We start from the raw sequence: 23,843 nt of genomic DNA on the forward strand, positions 1-23,843 counted from the left end.
ATGTTTTGTTATCCTTTAGCTGTAATTTGTATTCATTCATTCAATAGTATTTATTGAGCGCCTACTAGGTGCAGAGCCCTGGACTAAGCACTTGGAATGGACAATTGGGCAACAGAGAGAGACCATCCCGGCCCATTGACGGGGTCACAGTCTAATCGGGGGAGACAGATGGACAAAAACAAGACAACATAATCACAATAAGTAGAATCAAGGGGATGGACACCTCATTAACAAAATAAATAGGGTAATAAAAATATATACAAATGAGCACAGGGCTGAGGGGAGGGGAAGGGAGAGGGGGAGGAGCCGAGGGAAAGGGGGCTTAGCTGAGGGGAGGTGAAGGGGGGAAGGGGAGCAGAAGGAAATTCAATAGTCTTTATTGAGCGCTTACTAGGCGCAGAGCACTGGACTAAGCGCTTGGAATGGACAGTTTGGCAACAGAGACCATCCCGGCCCAACGACGGGCTCACATTCTAAACGGGGGAGACAGACAGCAGAGCAGAAGAGAACAAAACAAAAACAAGACCAACCACATCATCAAGATCAATAGAATCAAGGGGATGTACACCTCATTAACAAAATAAATAGGGTAATAAATAATACATACAGATGAGCACAGTGCTGAGGGGAGGGGAAGGGGGAAGAGCAGAGGGGGGAGGGGAGGGGAAGCAGAGGGATCAGTGTGGGAAGGCCTCCTGGAGGAGGTGAGCTCTCAGTAGGGCTTTGAAGAGGGAAAGAGAGTTAGTTTGGCGGAGGTGAGGAGGAAGGACAATCCAGGTCAGCGGTAGGACATGGGCCAGGGGTCGACGGTGGTTCCCACAGTTCAGGTGTGCCCAGCGTTGATCCATGGTAAAATGGATGGTGCCCTGTGCCCTCCAAGGAGAAATAATAATAATGGTGTTTTATTAAACACTTACTAGGTGGCAGGCACTGTACTTAGTGCTGGAGTGGGTGCAAAACAATGGGTCTGGACACAGTCCCTGCCCCACATAGGCCCCATGGTCTCAGTCCCCATTTTACAGATGAGGGAACTAAAAAGGCCCAGAGAATAATAAATAATAATAATGATGGTATTTGTTAAGCGCTTACTATGTGCAAAGCACAGTTCTAAGCGCTGGAGGGGATAGAAGGTGATCAGGTGGTCCCACGACAGGCTCACAGTCTTCATCCCCATTTTATAGATGAGGGAACTAAGGCCCAGAGAATAATAATAATAATGGTATTTGTTAAGCACTTACTATGTGCAAAGCGCTGTTCTAAGCGCTGGGGCGGGGTATACAAGGTCATCAGGTTGTCCCACGTGGGGCTCACAGTCTTAATCCCCATTTTACAGATGAGGGAACTAAGGCCCAGAGAAGTGAAGTGACTTGCCCAAGGTCACACAGCAGAGAAGTGGCGGAGCGGGGATTAGTACTCATGACCTTCTGACTCCTGGGCCCTGCTCTATGATGATGGTGATGATGACGGTATTTGTTGAGCGCTTACTATGTGCCAAGCACTGTTCTAAGTGCTAGGGTAGATACAAAGTAATCAGATTGTCCCACGTGGGGCTCACAGTCTTCATCCCCATTTTACAGATGACGTAACTGAGGCACAGAGAAGTGAAGGGGCTTTCCCAAAGTCACACAGCTGACAAGTGGCAGAGGCGGGATTGGAACCCATGACCTCCAACTCCCAAGCCCAGGCTCTTTCCACTAGGCCACACTGCTTCATGCTGCCTAGGACACCACGCCCTTAGAAGTGCTAAGAAATACCCAGCCCGCCCTGCCAGGAGCTGGACAATCGAGAGCCCTAAAGCCCAGCCTGCCTCCCTTTCCCTCTCTTAGATCCGGTTTCTGGTTTGGTTTGATTTTTTAAATGGTATTTGTTAAGCTCTTACTATGTTCCAGGCACTGTATTAAGCGCTGGGGTAGATAGGAACTAATCAGGTTAGAGACAGTCCCTGTCTCACCCAGGCCTCACAATCTTCATCCCCATTTTATAGAGGAGGGAACTGAGGCACTTTAATAATAATAATAATAATAGTTGTTAAGTGCTTTCTGTGTGTCAAGCACTGCTCTAAGTGCTGGGGTAGATCTAAGTTAATCAGGTTGGATATAGTTAAATGACTTGCCCAAGGTCACACAGCAGACAAAGGAGGTGGAGCCAGAATTAGAACCCAGGTCAGAGAAGCAGCAAGGCTCAGTGGAAAGAGCCCGGGCTTGGGAGTCAGAGGTCATGGGTTCGAATCCCAGCTCTGCCACATGTCCACTGTGTGACTGTGGGCAAGTCACTTAACCTCTCTGTGCCTCAGTTCCCTCATCTGGAAAAAGGGGATGAAGACTGTGAGCCTCACGTGGGACAACCTGATTACCCTTTATCTACCCCAGCTCTTAGAACAGTGCTCTGCACATAGTAAGCGCTTAACAAATACCAATATTATTATTATTATTAACTCTCAGGGTTAAGGGCCCGGACTGGAGCCCCTACTCCACACCGACCCGGCCCCCAAGTAAATCCATGCTGTGGACCCATTGCCTGGATGTTTTTCCCCTGTCCAATCAATCGATCATTCATATTCATTGAGCACACAATGTAGGGTATAATATAACAATATAACAGAGTTGGTAGATACATTCCCTGCCAACAACAAGCTTACATGCATCCCTTCCCTGGGCTGCCTCTCCTGAAATCACTGCACGAATCTGGCTGGCTTCTGCATCTGCATCTATCTCAGCGTGCCATAACTGTTACCGGCTGAAGGTCTCATGAAGAAAACCGTGTTTATCAGCCAGGTCTCCAGAGCATACAAACCAAATCCAACCTCCTCAGAGGCTCCCAGCCTGTCCAGGAGAGAAAGGGGGGTCGTGAATAAGTCTCTAGACTAAAGTCCTGGTGGGCAGGGAATGTGTCTACCAACTCTGTTGTTTTGTACTCTCCCAAATGCTTAGTACAGTGCTCTGCACACCGCACTCAAAAAATTCTTCTCCCACTCCCGTCTGCGTCATGCATGCCCAGCCCCACAGCATTTATTGTACAAATCTGTAATTTATTTATTTATATTAATGTCTGCCTCCCCATCTAGACCCTAAACTCACTGTGGGCAAGGAATGTGTCAGTTAATACTCATACAAGTTCATTGTACTCCCCCAAGTACAGTGCTTTGCACACAGTACCCGCTCAATAAATACGATTGAATCAATGAATGAAAGTTCTGCACACAGTAAGGGTTCAATTAAAAAATATTGAATGAATTAATGAAAATGCCATTGAACACATCACTGCTGCGATCGGTTCTCCTTCCCTGCGAGTTTGTGAAATTCAGCAGAGTAGATAATCTCACAAACACTATTCACTTCTTAGGAGGACGAGTCCCAGAAATATTTATTTATTGCTATTGTTCTTGTCTGTCCGTCTCCCCCGATTAGACTGTAAGCCCGTCAAAGGGCAGGGACTGTCTCTATGTGTTACTGATCTGTACATTCCAAGCGCTTAGTCCAGTGCTCTGCACATAGTAAGTGCTCAATAAATACTATTAAATGAATGAATGAATGAATGACATATTTGAGTTGTGGTAGCCTCTTTCCTCACCCCGCTCCGGTCTGAATTTTCCTGGTGGTCCTCTTAAGCATTGTCTAAACAGTAACCTGGAGGAGCAGCTCACCCTTCATAATAACATTGTGGGTATTTAAGTGCTTACTACATACAGAGCACTGTTCTAAGCGCTGGCGTAGATACAGGGTAACCAGTTTGTCCCACGTGAGGCTCATAGTCTTCATCCCCATTTCACAGACGAGGGAACTGAGGCACAGAGAAGTGAAGTGACTTGCCCACAGTCACACAGCTGACAAGGGGCAGAATCGGGATCATTCCTAGGGGGGAATCCACCATCGTCCTCATCAGCAACCACAGCAGCATCACCTCGAGGGCTAATACTTCTCCGAGTCCTGTCCGTTCCCTAGTACTTTTGTCCTGAAGTCATGCGTCTGGAACAAAGAAAAGAAAAAAAATCACATGATAACCTCAACGTTAGGAATAAAAAGGCATTTACTTTGCAGAGCCTGTGAACATATTTACAAATTTATGGGCATATCCTATACAAACAGACCACTTTCAAAGTTCTCCAGAATTCACATCTCCTCCAGGAGGCCCTCCCTGATTATTTTCTTTGTCCCACTTTATTTTCCCCTTTAGGATTCAGCACTTCTGTGCCACTTTAGCACTTCGTTACACCCCACTCACACGCCCCCATAGTCTCAATGGCTATGTCTTCATACTCTTTTACTCCCTCCTCTCCCTAATTTATTCCTCGTGTCTGTTTTCCCTGCTAGATTTTAATCTCCTGGAGAGTAAGGATCACATCTACTAATTCTGCTGTACTCGCTCAAGTACTTAGTACAGTGCGCTGCACAGAGTAGATGATCAATAAGTCATTTTTATTGGTTGAGTGATATAGATAGCTCTTCTAGGTATAGACAACTCTAATTTACTAATATCCAGAATCTTTTATGGTGTTTGTTAAGCGCTTACTATGTGCCAGACACTGTATTTAGACAACGCGGATGGTCAGGATGGTCTTGATGATGTTTTGTTCTGTTTTGCTTTGCTGTCTGTCTCTCCTGTTTAGACCGTGAGCCCATTATTGGGCAGGGATAGTCTCTATCTGTTGCCAAGTTGTACATTCCAATCGCTTAGTACAGTGCTCTGCACATAGTAAGCACTCAATAAATACTATTGAATGAATGAATGAATGAATGAGGAATCTCTGATGTGGAGGTAGATGGGCAACTGCTGGAGGCTCTTAGGGAGTGGGGGGACATGGACTGAAAGCTTTTTTAGAAAAACGATCCAGGCAGCAGAGTAAAGTAAGGACTGGAGCGGGGAGAGAGAGGAGGCAGAGAGGTCAGCAAGAAGCCTGCTGAGCAAGTCGATAGGAGGTAGAGCTAGAATTAGAACCCAGATCCTCTGACTCCCAGGCCTCTGCTCTTTCTTCTAGACCACACCATCATAGAGGTTTGAATTCCCTTTGAGAAGAGACAAAGCAGGCAATGAGAGATATGGACCCACACCCACCTTCTCTGGGCCTCAGGTTTCTCCCTCCACTCCTCTCCCTGGCAGCATTTCCCATTTCCCCACCCCCTGAACCTAATTCCTCCACTTCCTCTTTCTCTCCTTCCCAACCTTTTATTGGATTCTATTTTCCTCAGTGATTCAATTCAATAGTGACATGAAGGGGCCCGAGGGAGGAGGAAAACCTAAGAGGGGAGCGGGAGACTGAGGCCCAAAAGGTAGTCTCTCTTTGGGTGGCCGAATGAGGCAGGGTCAAGGCCAGGAACCAAACCCAGGCATTCTGGGCCACCGCCCAGCCCTTATTCTTCCCTTGAAGAACACAGGCCTTCTGCCCAGCCTGGAGATATGGAATCTGCTCAGTGTCGGATAGCATTTACTCTCTCCAAATCTTGCAGGTGATGTGAGTAATTGGAGCTCTGTGAGAAAAAAAACTCCTAATCCTACAGATAATTCTGGAATGAGAAATTGAGGCACATCTCCCCTCCCCCAATCCTTCAGACCTCTGAATTTCCACTCACCTCTAGTGTCTTGCTTCGCGGCTCCTGACAGTTCCTCACAGACCCTAATAAATACGGTATCTGTTAATAATAATTATGGTACCTGTTAAGCACTTCCTATGTGCCAGGCACTGTACTAAGCGCTGGGGTGGATACAGGCAAATCGGGTTAGACATGGTCCCTGTCCTCCATAGGGCTCACAGTCTTAATCCCCATTTTACAGATGAGGGAACCGAGGCCCAGAGAAATGAAGTGATTTGTCCAAGGCCACACAGCAGACAGGTGGCAGAGCAGGGATTAGAAGCCATGATCTTCTGACTCCCAGTCCCGTGCTCTACCTGCTACGCCATGCTGCTTCCCTGCGTCTCTCTCAAAAACCAGACATCTTTCTCAACGGCTGCAAACCCACACCCCTACCCCACCTGGAATGCTTCTTTCCCTGTCCCCGATTCCCCTCTCCCAGAATTAAGCCATTAATTTTGACCCCAACTGCCCATAGAGCCCCCCCGCCGGCCTTTGGAAGGTGCCAACTTCCTTGTTTCCCTCCTCTGCCTCAGATCCTCTCAGATTCCCTTGAAGGGTGGGGCTGGGAACTGGGACCAACTGGAGAATCTGGAGCAGTGCAGGGCTAAGGAGAAAGATCTCCTAGGTGTCCCCAGAGTCCTGCCACCCCGTTCCCAGAAACATCATGTCTCCCATCCACCTGCTTCTGCTCCTGGGTAAGTGCTGGGGGACAGTACGCCTGAGTTCTCAGCAGGGAGAAGAATTTGTAAGGAGAGGAAGGCAGGATGCCTAGTTCTGAGAGGAAGGACAGGGGCCGAATCTCAGCATCCTGCCCCTCTACCCACCGGATTGCCCCTCCCTCTCTCCCTCGCTCTCCCTTCCCAGAATCTGGTGCTCTTCCCCTTAGCCGACCTTCTTTATCTCTCCAGTGCTCTGCTGTGACCCAGGAGACGCACAAGTGCCAGGTAAAGCAAGCGGGTTGAGTGACGGGATGCCTGCTTTCTCAAGATCAAGTAGGGGGTCTGGAAGCGGTGGGAAAGTTGGGGAATGTGGAGGCAGGATCCCTGGGTCCTGGGAGAAGAACCGGGATTGGGAGGGACAACTGAGGGCCCGGAGCAGTGAGAGAGAGAGGAAAGCAGAAGCTGGAAAGAAGAGCAGGGGGGAACTTGGAAAAAGGGCGCCTGGGGGCTGTTGGAGGGTGGGCAGAGCTGGAGGGCTGAGTGAGGGAATAAGTAGGTGGTTTACAATGTGGTTGGTTTCCTCTTCTCTCTTGATATCGGGGTGGATCGTGGGGCGATTTCATAGGCTTCTAATCCTGAAGCTCTGAACAGCTGATTTTTTTAAAAATCACATTTGTATTTAACTGTTTCCTAGTTGTTTTTCCATCCCTCTCTCTAAGAGGACCAGAAACCCTGCAATAGGCCAGACCATCACGGTTTGGGGGTTCTTCTATCTCAGGAGCCAAAAGACCGGGGGCAGGACCCGTCAGAGTCCAGTTTCAGGCTCGGGTGGGGAAGGAGACCCGCGGTCCTGACATCTGAATCTTGGGAGGAGACTTCTGGAAGCCCCTTCCTCCTGCTCTTCCTTTTCTTCCTCTTCTCTTTCTCCTTGTTACCACCACAAACAGTCTCTCTCACTGCCGTTGCCATCCCTGCTGAACAAGAGAAGCAGCCCGGATTAGTGGAAAGAGCCCTCGTCTGGGAGTCAGAGGACCTGGGTTCTAATCCTAGCTCTGCCTCATGTCTGCTTCTGTGACCTCGGGCGAGTCCTGAACTTCTCTTTGACTCAGTCACCTCATCTGTAAAATGAGGATTAAGACCATGTGCCCCATGTGGGACATGGACTGTGTCCAACCTGATTGCCTCATATCTACCCCAGAGCTTAGTACAGCTCCTGGCACATAGTAGCCACTTAACAATATCATTAAAGACAAAAACGTCCATGTTAGAGCTCTGTGTGGGGACTTTGGGAATGTATTTCTGGAACGTCCCAGGATGTGCCAGGCAACAAGGGGTCACTGAGCTCTCAGTTGCTGTCTCTGCCACCCATGTCAAAGCCAAGGTTGCAGCAGCCCCTGATAACCCAGCCTGCCTTGAGCCATGCCACCAGGGTCACCGTTGCTTCCCCCAGGGTACTGGATCTGAACCAACAGCAGAGCAACTGGGGTTAATTTGTCCTTTCTCCCTTTTCCCCGCTCCCCTCTCCTCTGCCTTCCCCCCACACACACACTTCTGCCTCTCCCCCTCCCTTCTCCTCTGCCTTTCTCCCTCCCTTCTCCTCTGCCTTTCTCCTTCCCCTCTCCTCTGCCTCTCTTTCCTCTGCCTTTCCCCTTCCCTTCTCACTTCTCACTTGCCTTCACCCATTCCCTCTCCTCTGCCCTTCCCACTCCCCTCTCTTCTGCCTTTTCCCCTCCCCTCTGCCTTTCCCCGGACCCTGTCTTTCCCCACTCTTTTTTCCCCTCCCCTCTCCTCTGCCTTTCCCCCCTTCCAGTTTCTTCTCTCTCCTCTCCACCTTCCCTCTCTCCCCTCTCTCTTTCCTCCCTCTTTTTCCCTTTCTCCCTGCTTCATTCTTTCTTTCTTTTCCTCTTTCTCTGCCCACTTCCCTTTCTGTCCATCACCATCTGTCCACCCTTCCCCCGCCTTGCTTAATGCCACCAGAAATCTGGTCAATTTACCACGAACCCAACCCAGGAGAATTTCAAGACTCAGCCACTGGACTGAAACTCTGGAAATGGGACTGAAGGGCTGGACAGCTGGATTCTGAAAATACAACAGAGACCACTGCAGGAGTTCTGAGGGTGTGGAGGGTGAAGGAAAATCTTTCTAGAAGGAAGATTCAAGAGTTTAGGGCAGGGACACGATCAGCGTTGCTTGAATGACTGGGCAAAGGGTACGGGAACCCTGAGGAGGCTCAAGAGCTCTCCCCACCTTACCCTCTGCCACACTCCTGCTCTGGGCTCAAACAGAGCCGGCAGGGCTGGGGAAGGAAGAGTGGTCCAGGAGAAGAGGTGCATCCTCACTGTGGTCTAACATTCTCTGGTCCAGGCCTGCCTTAACTCCAATCTGGCCTAGAACCAGTCTTCCGGCTTGTGGACCAGGAATGGGGTCTGGCAGGGGGAGTTCTTGGGCTCAAGGGGAAAATGGACTCTGACCCACTGTAAGTTCCCCTTCCAGACTGCGGTCTCCCCCACCCCTCACCTCGGATCGTGGGTGGCTCAGGCTCCCGGCCCGGGGCCTGGCCATGGCAGGTGAGTCTTCATCATGGACAGAGCCACGTCTGTGGAGGCAGCCTCATCACGGATTCCTGGGTCCTCTCTGCAGCCCACTGCATGATGGAGTGAGTATCCGGTCTGCATCTTCTCACATAGACAAGCTTGCTCATCTCACACTCTGACTTAGGTTCCAACTAGCCCTCCCCATGCACCCATCACATCCCCAGACCCCTTCCTGGTCTCAAAACCCAGCCCACAATGACACATTTGCATTCTTACATGCATTCCAAGTGCTTAGTACAGTGCTTTGTACACAGTAAGCACTCAATAAATACGATTGAATTAATGAATTCATACATGACCCAGACCATAAACATCATAAGTTGGGTCCTTTGGCTCCCAAGACAGGTCTTGCCTGTTCCATACAACTATTGGTTTGAGCCCACGTCAATCCATTTTACTTTTTATTTATTATGGCATTTAAGTGCTTACTATGTGTCAAACACTGTGCTAAGTCCTTTAGACTGTAAGCTCCTAGTGGGCAGGGAAGATGTTTACCAACTCTGTTACGTCATACTTTCCCAGTGGCTTGGTACCCTACTCTGCACCCAGTAAATGCTCAATAAGTACCCTTGATTGATTGATTAAATGCTCTGCGGATCAGTCAATATGTCGGTCTCTCTCCCTGTATTTCCTTTTCTCCCTAAGATCTCAGAGTTGAGATCAGCTCCTAGCCAACTGGAACTAGTCTTTATACCCCTGGGGTTTGAGGTGTTTTCTCCCCTCCAGCTCCAGCTTCTGCTGCCTTTCCAACCTGCCTCAGAAACGTCTACATAGGCAGCCTGGGCCATTCACCTCCCGAGTTCAATGCAGTTTTCCCCAATCCATATAGATTGTAGACTGTAAGCTCCTTGTCGGCAGGGACCTGTCTACCAGTTCTACAGTATTATTCCTTCCCAAGCGCTCAGTCTACTGCTCTGCCTACAGTGAGCACTCAGTAAATACCACCGACGGCTTAAATCCGTATACGCTGAGGCTCGTTTGCCTGGTTCACGAGCTCCCTTCCCTCCTCTCTCTCCTCCTCCCTCTCCCCCAGTAATGGGACGATGACCCAGGCAGAGGACTGGTCAGCTCACCTGGGCCTCTGGTCTCAGGACAAGCAGCAGACCTATGAGCAACACCGCGAGGTGGTGACCATCTTGATCCCAGAGAACTATACAAGTGTGGAATTGGGAGAGGATATCGCCCTGCTCCGCCTGGCTACCCCTGCTAACATCACGGACTTTGTCCGGACCGTCTGCCTGCCCCGAGCCACCCATCGCTTCCCCAGTGGGGCCACCTGTTGGGCCACGGGGTGGGGAGACCTACAGGAGGAGGGTGAGTGGACCCTGGGTGGCTTCATGTGGTGGGGGGGGAGGTGTCTCTGAGGGGGTGGTGGTGTCTCTGAGGCTGCCCAAACAGCGTGGCCTAGTGGATAAAGCACGGGCTTGGGAGTCAAAAGGACCTGGGTTCTTGTCCCATTTCCACCACTGGTCTGCTGTTTGACCTTGGGCAAGTCGCTTAACTTCTCTGTGCCTTAGTTACCGCATCTGGGGATTAAGAGTGTGAGCCCCATGAGGGACATAGACTGCGTCCGACCTGGTTAGCTTGTATCTACCCCTGGCGCTTAGAACAGTGCCTGGCATATAGTAAGCACTTGACAAATACTAGTAGAAAAGAACAACAACTCCTCTATCCTTAATTCCCCCTTAACCATGGCCATGTCTGTGACATACACCCGTCTTGTTGTCTCTCTCCATCTTTCCCTTTCTCCACTTCTGTCCTTCAGCTTTCTTCACCTATCCACAAATCCACCCCTTCTTTCTATCACCATATGTCCTTCTATTATCTCCTTCCAGTTCTATTTTTCCACCCCTTCTCTCTCTTCCATCTCTCCATCCTTCTTTGTCTCCCTCCACCTGGACTCAACTTTCCAGCCCCTTCTCCCCCACTTCTTCTTCCCCTTTCCACCATCATTCTTCATCCATCTTTGCATCTGCCTTTTCTTCTCATCCTCTTCCCATCCCTCCTGGTCTTTGGCCCAGTTCAAGATCTTCACTCTTTCCCAATTTTCCATCTCCTCTGAGCTCCACATTCTCCAGCCACCCCCTTTTCTCATCCCTATCCCTACCTCCAGCATTTTTTCCTAATGTTTTCTGTTAAGTGTTTACTATGTTCCAGTCACTGCATTAAGCACTGGGGTAGATAGAAGTTAATCAGGTTGGACCCAATCCGTGTCCCATATGGAGTTCCCAGTCCTAATCCTCATTTTACAGATGAGGTAACTGAGACACAGAGAAGTGACTTGCCCAAGGCCACACAGCTGACATGTGGCAGAGTTGGGATTAGAACCCAGGTCCTTCTGACTTCCAGGCTCTATGCTCTATCCATTAGGCCACAGCGCTTATGTACATATCTGTAATTTTATTTATCTTAATGTCTATCTCTCCCTCTAGACTGTAAGTTTGTTGTGGGCAGAGAATGTGTTGGTTATATTGCTATATTGTACTCTCCCAAGTGCTTAGTACAGTGCTCTGCACCCATTAGGCATTCAATAAATATCATTGACTGACCAGCTGACCGCTCCTCACCTTGCTACCTGATTCCTCTCCGAATCTTCCACTTGTTGGCTCCTTCTTCTTCCCAGCTCCTCACCTTCCCCTCCTTTCCCCTCAGACCCACTGCCTCCATCATGGAGGCTTCAGCAGGTGGAGCTACGGCTCCTGGGAGGGACGGCCTGCCAGTGCCTGTACAGCCAGCCGGGGCCCTTCAACCTTACCTTCCACCTACTGCCGGGAATGCTGTGCGCTGGTTACAGAGAAGGCCGGCGGGATACCTGTCAGGTGAGTATCTCGACCCTATCCCGCCTCCTGTGGGCCTTCTTGCCCCCAGGTTCACCCTTCCCAGGCCCCGTGGCCCCTGGCCTGCTGCCCGCCTCCCCCAGCTCTCTCCTTTTTCAGTCATCTTGCCGATTCACCAGCATCCTCGCTGTCTCAAATCCTGACCCCAGGTACCTGTCCTCCCAGCACCCTCTCCCCTCCTAAACATTTAACCCACCGAGCCCCCTTCCTCAGGGAGACTCTGGGGGACCCCTAGTCTGTGAGGAAGGGGGTCACTGGGTCCAGGCCGGGATCACCAGCTTCGGCTTTGGCTGCGGACGGAGAAACCGGCCTGGGATCTTTACTGCCGTGGCCCGCTATGAAGCTTGGATCCGGGAGCGGACAAGAGCCACCTTCCTCTCCCAGCCCGAGCCCCCGCCGTCGGAACCCCCTGAGGAGAACTGCACTCTCGCCCTCCCCGGTAGGCTGGTCCAGGGTGAGGAAGGGATGCTTCGATCTGGGAGGAGGAGAGGCAGAGGCCAAGGGGCCTGGGTTCTGGCCGAGGAGGAAATGGAATCTGTCCCAGGGGAGGCAGGAACTCTGGGTGTCTAGGAGAAGACAGTTCTCTCCCCCGACTACCGACCCAGTGTTTTGCTTCCCCTCAGTGTGTGGGCAAGCCCCTCGTCCCGGCACCTGGCCCTGGAGCACGGAGGTGGTGGTCCCAGGAGCCAGCAACCCCTGCCACGGAGTACTGGTGTCAGAGAACTGGGTCCTGGCTCCCGCCAGCTGCTTCCTGGGGTAAGTGGCCGCCACAGGTGGGGGAAAGGTTGTACTCCGGAGTCTCTGCTCAAGGTCATCACCAGGACCCAGCCCCTCCCTCGTCCCAGGAGGGCAGGGCCGGAGCAGGGAAGCCGGTTGGGATTCTGGGCCTGACCTGGGAGAGGGGAAGTGGGATGCTAGAGCTCAGCCTGGGGAGAGCCGGGGTGTGGGAGGGCCACCTTGTCTGGTGGGAGGCAGGGCCCAATCTGGGAGGCTGTGGGGGTGCCTAGACCGGAGGTGTCCTTCTCTGCTCCACAGAACCGACACACTGTCCCCTAACATCAGCGGCTGGAGGGTCCTCCTGCCCCCGGGGGTCCGCTCTGTCCCGGTCACCCACTTCATCCCAAATGAGAACTTCACCCAAGATGCCGACTATGATCTGGCCCTGCTGAAGCTAGAGACCCCAGTGAATCTGACTCAGGATACCCAGCCTCTGTGCCTGCCCCACCCCGACCACTACTTCTTGCCCGGCAGCCGGTGCCGCCTGGCCCTCTGGGGCCTTGGGGGTGAGGAGCCCTTCCCCTCCCCAGAGACAGCCCCAGTCGATCAATCAATCAATCGGCAGTATTGCGGAAAGAGCACGGGCCTGGAAGTCAGAGGATGTGGGTTCTAATCCCAGCTCCGCCACCTGTCTGCTGTGTGAGCTTGGGCAAATCACCTCACTTCTCTGAGCCTCAGTTCCCTCATCTGTAAAATGGGGATTGAGACAGTGAGCCCCATGTGGGACAGGGACTGTGTCCGAACCGATAAACTTGTATCTACCCCAGTGCTCAGAACGGTGCTTTAAACATAGTAAGCACTTAACAAATACCACAATGGTTATTACATGCAGACCACCCTACTGTTTGGGGGAATACGACAGAATTAGCGGACACATTCCCTGCCCATAATGAGCTTACAGTCCAGAGGGGGAGACAGACATTAATATAAACTAAGAAGTAATTTATAAGATATAATTTAAAGGTATGTACATCAGTGCCGTGGGGTTGGGGCAAATAGCAAATGACCATGGGTCAAGGATCCAAATGTCTCACTTCAGTCTTCACTTTACTGCTGCTGTTACCCACCCCTAGTCAGTCAGTAAGTCAATCATATTTACTGAGTGCTTATTTGTGTGCAGAGCACTGTAATAAGCGCTTGGGAAAGTACTGAATAATAAGAAACAGATCCATTCCCCATCCACAACAAGCTTACAGTCTAGAGGAGGAGACAGACATTGATATAAATAAATAAATAAATTACAAGTGCCGTGGGGCTGGGAGAGGGGATGCATAAAGGGAGCAAGTCAGGACGACGCAGGAGTTGAAGAAGAAAAGAGGGCTTAGTCAGGGAAGCCCTCTTGGAGGAGATGGCCCCGTATGGGCCACCTCCTCACACCCGCCAAACTAGCTCTCTTCCCCTCTTCAAAGCCCTACTGAGAGCTCACCTCTTCCAGGAGGCCTTCCCAGCCTGAGCCCTTCCTTTCCCTCCCCTCCCCATGGCCCCTACTCCCCCCGCCCCCCGCCCTACCCCCTTCTCCTCCCCACAGCCCTTGTGTATATTTGTACATATTTATTACCCTATTTTATTAATGATGTGTATAGATTTACAATTCGATTTATCGATTTTAATGGTATCGATGGCCGTCTACTTGTTTTGTTTTGTTGTCTGTCTCCCCCGCTAGACTGCGAGCCCATTGTTGGCTAGGGATAGTTTCGATCTGTTGCCGAACTGTACTTTCCAAGTGCTTACTACAGTGCTCTGCACACAGTAAGCGCTCAATAAAGACGATCGAATGAATGAATGTGCCTTTAGTAAGACTTTGAGGGGAGGGGAGAGAGGTTGTCCTAGAGCCAGATGGACCTGAATATGCCTTCAGTAAGATTTTGAAGAGGGGGAGAGAGGTTGTCCTAGAGCCAGACGGGGCCGGTGGAGGCCAATGAGTCCCCGGGGAATGCCCTGCACCAGAAAGACGACCTCTCTCTTTCTCTGTCTTCTCTGCAGAGTCACCTGAGGGTCCCAACTCGCTGCTGGAGGCCCAGTTGATGGGCAGCTGGTGGTGTTACTGTCTCCACGGCCGGCAGGGGGAGACTGTGCCCCAGCCCGGGGTGACCCCCAGGATCTTGTGTCCTCTGTACCGAGAGGAGTCGCAGAATTGCTGGGTGAGACTCCCCGGGGTGGCCAAAACCAGCTCCCGGCCCTCAAGGAGGGCAGAGGTGGTGGGCCAGGAGCCTCCTCTCATTCCGTGGCCTCGGTGGGGGATGTATCCCCCAGGATCTTGTGTGCTCTGTTCCGAGGGGAGTCGCAGAACTGCTGGGTGAGACCCCCCCGGGGGGTGGCCAAAACCAGCTCCCGGCCCTCAAGGTGGGCAGAGGTGGTGGGCCAGGAGCCTCGTCTCATTCCGCGGCCTCGGTGGGTGATGTATCCCCCAGGATCTTGTGTGCTCTGTTCCGAGGGGAGTCGCAGAACTGCTGGGTGAGACCCCCCGGGGGGTGGCCAAAACCAGCTCCCGGCCCTCAAGGTGGGCAGAGGTGGTGGGCCAGGAGCCTCACCTCATTCTGCAGCCTCAGTGGGTGATAATAGTGCTGGTATTTGTTAAGCGTTTACTTTGTGCAGAGCACTGTTCTAAGCGCTGAGGTAGATACACGGTAATCAAGTTGTCCCATGTGAGGCTCACAGTTAATCCCCAATTTACAGATGAGGGAATTTAGGCCCAGAGAAGTTAAGTGACTTGCCCACAGTCACACAGCTGACAAGTGGTGGAGCTGGGATTCGAACCCATGACCTCTGACTCCCAAGCTCAAGCTCTTTCCGCTGTGTGCTGGGGACGGTAATGGTACCATCGCTGCGTGAGAAGCCGCGTGGCTCAGTGGCCAGAGCCCGGGCTTGGGAGTCAGAGGTGGTGGGTTCTAATGCCACCTCTGCCCCTTGTCAGCTGGGTCACTTGGGGCAAGTCACTTCACTTCTCTGGGCCTCAGTTACCTCAGCTGCAAAATGGGGATTAAGACTGTGACTTCACTTCTCTGGGCCTCAGTTACCTCATCTGGAAAATGGGGATTAAGGCTGTGAGCCCCGTGCGGGACCACCTGATTAACTTGTGTCCCACCCAGTCCTTAGAACAATGCTTGGCACATAGTAAGTGCTTAACAAATATCATTATTATTATACATAGTAAGCGCTTAACAAATGCCATTATTATTATTATTATTATTATTATTATTATAGTAGTGGAAAATGTGAGAAGCAGCATGGTCTAGCGGGTAGAGCTTGGGCCTGGGAGACAGATGGCTCTGAGTTCCAATTCCAACTCTGCCATGTGTCCTCTGAGAGAACTTGGGCAAATTACTTAACTTCTCTGGGCTTCGGTTCCCTTAGGTATAAAATGGGGATTAAAGCTGTGAGCCCCATGGGGAAATTGGACTATGTCCAACCTAATTAGCTTGTATGTGCTTAGCCCAGTGCCTGGCACATAATAAGCGCTTAATAAATGCCATAAAAAAAAATCCTGCTAGGGGTGAGCAAGCACCTGGGGTTGAAGGGTGGGGGAGTCAGAAGGTCATGGGTTCTAAGCCCAGCTCTGCCACTTGCCTGCTGTGTGACCTTGGGCAAGTTGCTTAACTTCTCTGTGCCTCAGGTCCCTCAGCTGTAAAATGGGGATTAAGACTGTGAGCCCCGCGTGGGACAGGGACTGTGTCCAACCTGATTGCCTTGTATCTACCCCAGCGCTTAGAACAGTGCCTGGCACATAGTAAGGGCTTTACAAACACCATAATTATCATATTATTATTATTATTTGGAGGCTGAAGGGAGCAGAATTCAAGGGGCAGGGCCCCATCTTTGCCTCCCTCAAGTCTTTTGCTTTTTCCTAGAATGTTTCCCACTGGAGCCTGCTGTGTCGAGAAGCTGGGACGTGGTTCTTGGCGGGAGCGGGCAGGGCTCTTGAAGGTTGTCCCCGGCCCAAGTTCTTCTCCCCACTCCAATCCCATGGGCTCTGGATCACCCACGTAACCCACGGGGCCTACCTGGAGGACCAGCTGGCCTGGGACTGGAATCCTAAAGGGGAAGAGATGAAGAATCAGACCTGCCCTCGCTCCACTGCTCAGGGTGGTGAGTGACCCCGCTCAGCGACGGCTTAGTCCACAGAGTGGCTTGGACTTACTTACTGCCCCAGCATTTGGAGGAGCATCGATGTAATAGTTTGGTCCTTGGGGGACATTCAGATCCAGTTAGAGGTTTAACCGCTGTGTTGTAGACACTAGGACCAGACTTCTTGATGAGGGTCCCCCCGGCCTGCCCCCCGTCTTCCCATCTTAGGGGAAGGGGGGTCCAGGGGACTCTCATCAAGGGGTAGAAGGGTAGAAGGGGTGCTATCCCTACCTGGGTCACATGTTCCCTTCCCCAGGCTCTCCCCCTATTTCCCTCCCCTAGCCCCCTTGCCCCCCACCAACTCTATTCCCAGCCAGGACTGATCCTCGCTGAATTGCGGTCTTGGGCGGCGAGAAACTTTCTCTCCCCTCCTCCCTCTCACCCGCCAGCAATGCCGCCAGTGTTTATGGACTTCAGTTCGAAGGGACAAATGTTTCAGAGGAGCCACACTGAAAGCAGCAGAAACTTTTCTTTTGTCGTTGATGCTTCTGCCGCTTTCAGTGTTCTGGGCATCTAACCACTGTTCCTACCCTGCTCTTGGTGAGCTTCCCGATTTGCTAAAAATCCTGCATCCAGAAGAAGAGGTGGATTGCCGGGGGACTGCCAGTCAGGTGTCCTGGAACGCCCTCCCTCCTCAAACCCACAGACGATGACTCTCCCCACTTTCGAAGCCTCAATGAAAGCCCACCTCCTCCAAGAGGCCTTCCCTGACTAAACCCACCTTTCCTCTTCTCCCACTCCCTTCTGCGTCACCCTGACCTGCTCCGTTTATTCATTCCCCCCTCCCAACCCCACAGCACTTATGTACATATCTGTAATTTATTTATTTATATTAACGTATGTCTCCCCCTCTTGACCTAAGCTCATTGTGGGCAGGGACTGTGCCTATTATTCTATAGTATTCATTCAACTGTATTTATTGAGTGCCTACTGTGTGCAGAACAAAAGTACTCTCCAAAGCGCTCACCACAGTGCTCTTGCCACAGTAAGGACTCAATAAATATGTTTGAATGAATGAATGAAAAGATTTCCAATTCAGCTGGCCTGGATCCGGGCAGTTGAGCCGGCTGAAGCAGTGAATTCCAGTTTTGGTCGTGAGAGGAGTCTAGTGTTCCAGGTCAGCACTGAGGGAGAAGAAAGGTGACTTGAAGAGATGAAAAAAGCCTGACCCTTTTCCACTCCAGAGACCCGTTGGCTGTGGGGCGGCCTGAGGGAGAGCTCGGGGAGGGAGGGCCAGGCTCACATTTTGGGCTGGGGCAGTCCCAGGGTGACCAGAGATTTTGAGCTGCCCGAGACCCAGCCGTTCTCCTCGTGCCATCTCCTTCCCTCTACAGGAAAGGAGATCTAAGATCCAAAATCTTAGAACGAGTCGTCTACAATCGATGCCTAGAATTCCTTAACTCCCATTCTCTCCTAGACCCCCTCCAATCTGGCTTCCGTCCCCTCCACTCTACCGAGACTGCTCTCTCTAAGGTCACCCATGACCTCCTTCTTGCCAAATCCAATGGCTCCTACTCCATTCTGATCCTCCTTGACCTCTCTGCTGCCTTGGACACTGTCGACCATCCCCTCCTCCTCCATACCTTATCTCACCTTGGCTTCACGGACTCTGTCCTCTCCTGGTTCTCCTCTTACCTCTCTGGCCGATCATTCTCGGTCTCCTACGCTGGAGCCTCCTCCCCCTCCCATCCTTTAACTGTTGGAGTTCCTCAAGGGTCAGTTCTCGGCCCTCTTCTGTTCTCCATTTACACTCACTCCCTCGGTGAACTCATCCGCTCTCACGGCTTTGACTACCATCTCTACGCAGATGACACGCAGATCTACATCTCCGCCCCTGTCCTCTCCCCCTCCCTTCGGGCTCGCATCTCCTCCCGCCTCCGGGACGTCTCCACCTGGATGTCGGCCCGCCACCTAAAACTCAACATGAGCAAGACTGAGCTCCTCATCTTCCCTCCCAAGCCCGGTCCGCTACCAGACTTCTCCATCACCGTGGATGGCACGACCATCCTTCCCGTCTCTCAGGCCCGCAATCTCGGTGTCATCCTTGACTCGTCCCTCTCGTTCACCCCACACATCCTATCCGTTACCGAGACCTGCCGGTTTCACCTCTACGATATCGCCAAGATCCGCCCTTTCCTCTCCACCCAAACGGCTACCTTACTATTACGGGCTCTCGTTATATCCCGGCTAGACTACTGTGTCAGCCTTCTCTCTGACCTCCCTTCCTCCTCTCTCGCCCCGCTCCGGTCTATTCTTCACTCCGCTGCCCGGCTCATCTTCCTGCAGAAACGATCTGGGCATGTCACTCCCCTTCTTAAACAACTCCAGTGGTTGCCTATCGACCTCCGCTCCAAACAAAAACTCCTCACTCTAGGCTTCGAGGCTCTCCATCACCTCGCCCCTTCCTACCTCTCCTCCCTTCTCTCTTTCTACCGCCCACCCCGCACGCTCCGCTCCTCCGCCGCCCACCTCCTCGCCGTCCCTCGGTCTCGCCCATCCCGCCGTCGACCCCCGGGTCACGTCCTCCCGCGGTCCTGGAACGCCCTCCCTCCTCACCTCCGCCAAACTGATTCTCTTTCCCTCTTCAAAACCTTACTTAAAAATCACCTCCTCCAAGAGGCCTTCCCAGACTGAGCTCCTCTTCCCCCTCTACTCCCTCTGCCATCCCCCCTTTACCTCTCCGCAGCTAAAGCCTCATTTTCCCCTTTTCCCTCTGCTCCTCCACCTCTCCCTTCCCATCCCCACAGCACTGTACCCGTCCGCTCAACTATATATATTTTCGTTACCCTATTTATTTTGTTAATGAATTGTACATCGCCTCGATTCTATTTAGTTGCCATTGTTTTTACGAGATGTTCTTCCCCTTGATGCTGTTTAGTGCCATTGTTCTTGTCTGTCCGTCTCCCCCGATTAGACTGTAAGCCCGTCAAACGGCAGGGACTGTCTCTATCTGTTGCCGACTTGCTCATCCCAAGCGCTTAGTACAGTGCTCTGCACATAGTAAGCGCTCAATAAATACTATTGAATGAATGAATGAAAGGAAAGGGAGACTTAGCATGCCCCTGCTCGATTTTAAGTTGGGGGATGAGAAGAGGTGGAGAGGGGGAAATTCTCAGTGGCTTGGGCCAACCCAGATGTGGGTGAGTCAGTGTGGCTCCAACCAGGGAGTGGGATTCGATTGAACAATCAATGGCATCTATTGAATGCTTACTGTGTGCAGAGCACTGTACTAAGCACTTGGGAGAGTAGGGCACAACAGAGTTGGCAGCAGTGTGACCTAGCGGGAAGGGCACGGGCCTGGGAGTCAGAGGATTTGGGTTCTAATCCCGGCTCTGCCACTTGTCTGCTGCGTGACCTTGAGCAAGTCATTTCACTTCTCTGTGCCTCAGTTACCTCACCTGTAAAATGGGGATTAAGACCGTGAGCTCAATGTGAGACATGGACTGTGTCCAACCTGATTAACTTCTCGTATCTACCCCAGCGCTTAACAGTGCCTGGCACATTGTAAGCGCTTTAACAAATACCATAAAAAATGTTCCCTGATAAAAAGGAGTTTACAGTCTAGAGGCGGAGATAGATATTCAAATAAATTAGGGAAATGTACATAGGTGCGGTGGAGCCGAAGGTGGGGTGAGTATCTATTTCTTAAAGGGGACGGATCCAGTTGTCCACGTTTGGCTCTGCAACGGTGAAACCTTAACGGACTTTCCTTCCTCGCAGCCTGCGGGCTTCGCCCAGGGCCAGAGGGAGCCAGGGAACCGTGGCCCTGGGTAGTCGAAGTGCACGTTGCTGGGAGCAAGCCCTGCAGCGGGACTCTGGTGGCCCCCGGCTGGGTTCTGGCAGCCGCTCACTGTGGGCTCAGGTGAGTCCTCCCTTGGCAAAGTGAAATGGGTGTGTTCGGTGGAAGGGGCAGGGCGGGGCGGATCGAGGAGGGCAGACTTTTCTAACTCTAGTCTGACCTCCTGCCTCAGAGGATTACTAGAGAACCGGAAGGTTGGCATGGAATAAAGTTCAAAGCACAGGGAGGGGGTTTTCTCCCTCGGGATGGGAGACTATTCGCTATCTCGGGAGTAGGGGCCTAGGAGTCAGAAGGACTTGAGTTCTAATCCCGGCTCCATCGCGTGTCTGCTGTGTGACCTTGGGCAAATCACTTCATTTCTCTGGACCTCAGTTATCACATCTGTAAAATGGGGATGAAGACTGTGAGCCCCAGGTGGGACAGTTAATGAGGTGTCCATCCCCTTGATTCTATTTATCGTGAGTAAGTTGTCTTGTTTTTGTCCGTCTGTCTCCTCCGATTAGATTGTGAGCCCGTCAGTGGGCAGGGATGGTCTCTATCTGTTGCCGAATTGTACATTGCAAGCGCTTAGCACAGTGCTCTGCACATAGTAAGCGCTCAATAAATACTATTGAATGAATGACAGGGACTGCATTCAACCTGATTAACTTGTATCTACCCTAGTGCTTAGCAGAGTGCATGGCACGTAGTTTAACAAGTACCATAATTATTATTATAACCACAGGAGAAAGCCTTATCATGAAAAAGGAGATGTGTGTTTTTGTTGAAAAACGGTTTCTATCTATTCTCTCACTTGTAACCCTGGTGTATTCATGAGTTTATGCCTACTGTCAGGGGCGGAGATGGCGTGTTTTTCTCCCTGCTTTCCAAATATCTCTCAAGGCGATAGGACCTCTCGGTAATAGCACGATAAATGCTGTTGATACTGAAGGAACAAACCAAGGGCACGAGGAGGAAATTCTAGAGAAGTAGCGTGGCTTAGTGGAAAGAGCCCAGACTTTGGAGTCAGAGGTCGTGGGTTCTAATCCCGGCTCCGCCACTTATCAGTTGTGTGACTTTGGGCAAGTCACTTAACTTCTCTGTGCCTCAGTTCCCTCATCTGTAAAATGGGGATTAAGACTGTGAGCCTCGCATGGGACAACCTGATTACCTCGTATCTGCCCCAGCGCTTAGAACAGTGCTCGGCACATAGTAAGCGCTTAACAAATACCATCATTACTATTATTAAAGGGTGTGAATGAGCCAAAGAGGATGATGGGAGAAGGCTTTTGGTTAGAGAGGGAGGGACAAATAGAGAAGTGGTGTGGTCCAGTGAATAGAGCACAGATGTGGGAGTCATAAAGACCTGGGTTCTAATCCCAGTTTGGCCACTTGTCTGCTGGGTGACTTTAGGCAAGTCACTTAACATCTCTGAGCCTCAGTTACCTCATTGTAAAATGGGGATTAAGACTGTGAGCCCCACCTGGGACATGGACTATGTCTCAACCTGATTAACTTATGTCTACCCCAGCGCTTAGTTTGGTGCCTGGCACATAGTAAGCGCTTAACAAATACCATTTTAAAAAAAAGTAAAAGGTGTACAGTTCTAGGAGGTGAACTTATTGCTCTGGCTTATTTCCGCAGACAAGGCACCGAGGCCTCTCTCCACGTGATCCTGGGCAGGACTGGGGCAACCCCGCCCCCACTGGACCACGAGATATCCCGGAAAGTCACCAGGGTCCACCTGCCCGTTGGACCATCTTCCCAGCCCTCTTTCGCCCTCCTGGAGTTGGGGGTCCAAGTGGAGCCATCCCCCTCTGCCCTCCCGGTGTGTCTCCACTCTGGGACCATCCCCCCAGGAACCAGATGCCAGGTGTTGGGGTGGAAGGACCCAAGAGACCGAGGTGAACGAGGCTCCCGCTCCAACGAACGGAGCCAGAAGCCAGTGGTCAGGGTGGTTGGTAGGGGGAGTTGAGGGGGTGACGAATGAGGAGGGGAGTTTGGCTTGGGTGGCGGGGAGGGAGTGCCGGCTCGGCTCAGATCTTACTTCCTCAGTCCCGGTGGCCGTTCCCGTCTCCATTCTGCCTTCGAGATTCTGTCCCTGCCTCCAGCGGGGGATGCTGCCCGGTGCACTCGTCTGTGTCCTGTACTTGGAGGGACAGGAGGAGAAGTTGGAGGTATGGGTGGGTGGCCAAAGGGATCTCGGGGGGGGGGGGGGGACGCATCTGGGACTTGAGAGGCTGGATTCCCGAATGCCCGGAGGGATGGGTGCGGGCTGGAAGAAGTAGAAGGCTGGGGACTCCCAGCCTGCCTTGGTTCTCTCCCCCAGATCGACTCAGCTCCATCTCTCATATGTTTGGACAAGGGGGGCGTCTGGACCCTCCTCGGAGTGGCCGTGAGGGGCAGCCGGAAGCACTTCACCCTCGTGGGGAGACAGGCGGCCTGGATCTCCCAGACTGCGGGGGGAGTCACCTTTGTGGGACAGTCTCACTCGGCCCCTGGCCTCCTGGGAAGCAGTGACCTTTGTCCCCCAGACTCCAATGGAGCAGCCAAAGCTTCTCAAGCTACTCTCCTTCTCCTCCTGCTTCACCTGCTGCAAGACTGAGAGGTTCTGGGAGAGAACCTGAGGCTCACGGGAGGAAGGAGAGGCAGGAGTTGCTTGGGTTCCGGGGGCCAGGCATCTAGGGGTTGAGGGGGCCAGAAGGTTTGTATTCCCCTTTCTCTTCCCTTCCCCCTCCATTTTCCCATCTGACGTAAGTGGAATGCGCCCCGTCCGGATCCCCAGGCCGGAACCTCGAAAGCCACCCCTCCCTCCCGGGTGACTGCATCGCCTGGGGCCCCCGCTAATTGGACCCTGGTTCTGGCTGCTATTTCAGGCCCAGGAATTCAGAGGGGACGTGGGCGCTGGGACAATAAACAACATGGTTGACATCGCCGGGGGCTGGTTCATGCCCGGGAACGCGGCTGGCTCTGGGGAAGGGGGTGTCGGCGGCCCCGAGACGAGGCCGGCTCTGGGGAGAACCCAGCGGAACCACAGAGACTGGACCGGTGAGGCCGAGGAAACCACCGGTAAAACAAATATGGATGGCTTCGGGATAGGTCGAGGTTTCTGGGAAGGCTTGCCTCCCAGATCCCGAGTCAGCAAAAGAGGTTAGTGGCTGGCTGAGTCAGAGGCAGAGTGTGCGGGGAGAAATTCATGTCCGATAACGTGGCAGCTGCTGCTCATTCCTGACACCAGTTGCTCACCTTGGCAGATGTCAGCTGGACGTTTGTCATCAGCGGGAAAGAGCTCCCAGGCATCCTTGGCCTCTGTGGACCCAGGCATCCCGGGCTCCCCTAAACCAGGGTCACGCATCCCCCACCGTGAATCAGACCCAGATGCAGCCTCCCCTCCCCGCAATCAACTCCGGCTCTCCGCATCTCCTCACCAATTGGGCCAGGCATCCCTGCAATTCCAAGTATCAGTTGTTATTCGTTCCAGGAGTAAGTCACTTATTTTTTTT

General features: G+C 52.2%; 1 protein-coding gene across 1 annotated transcript; it reads left to right on the forward strand.

The window, feature by feature from the left end:
- The first annotated feature begins 6,234 nt into the window (after nucleotides 1-6,234).
- On the forward strand, nucleotides 6,235-23,273 carry PRSS36 (serine protease 36). Its single transcript, XM_039911277.1, has 13 exons — nucleotides 6,235-6,265; nucleotides 8,723-8,885; nucleotides 9,857-10,137; nucleotides 11,476-11,642; nucleotides 11,874-12,099; nucleotides 12,284-12,416; nucleotides 12,696-12,943; nucleotides 14,421-14,578; nucleotides 16,286-16,523; nucleotides 20,283-20,424; nucleotides 21,985-22,244; nucleotides 22,396-22,517; nucleotides 22,670-23,273. Exons 1-13 carry the CDS (start codon nucleotides 6,235-6,237, stop codon nucleotides 22,943-22,945), a joined length of 2,445 nt encoding a protein of 814 aa, XP_039767211.1. The 3' UTR covers nucleotides 22,946-23,273.
- The last annotated feature ends 570 nt before the right edge of the window (nucleotides 23,274-23,843 follow it).

This window comes from Ornithorhynchus anatinus, chromosome 2 (genome assembly GCF_004115215.2).
Source record: "Ornithorhynchus anatinus isolate Pmale09 chromosome 2, mOrnAna1.pri.v4, whole genome shotgun sequence".
Lineage (NCBI taxonomy): Eukaryota > Metazoa > Chordata > Mammalia > Monotremata > Ornithorhynchidae > Ornithorhynchus > Ornithorhynchus anatinus.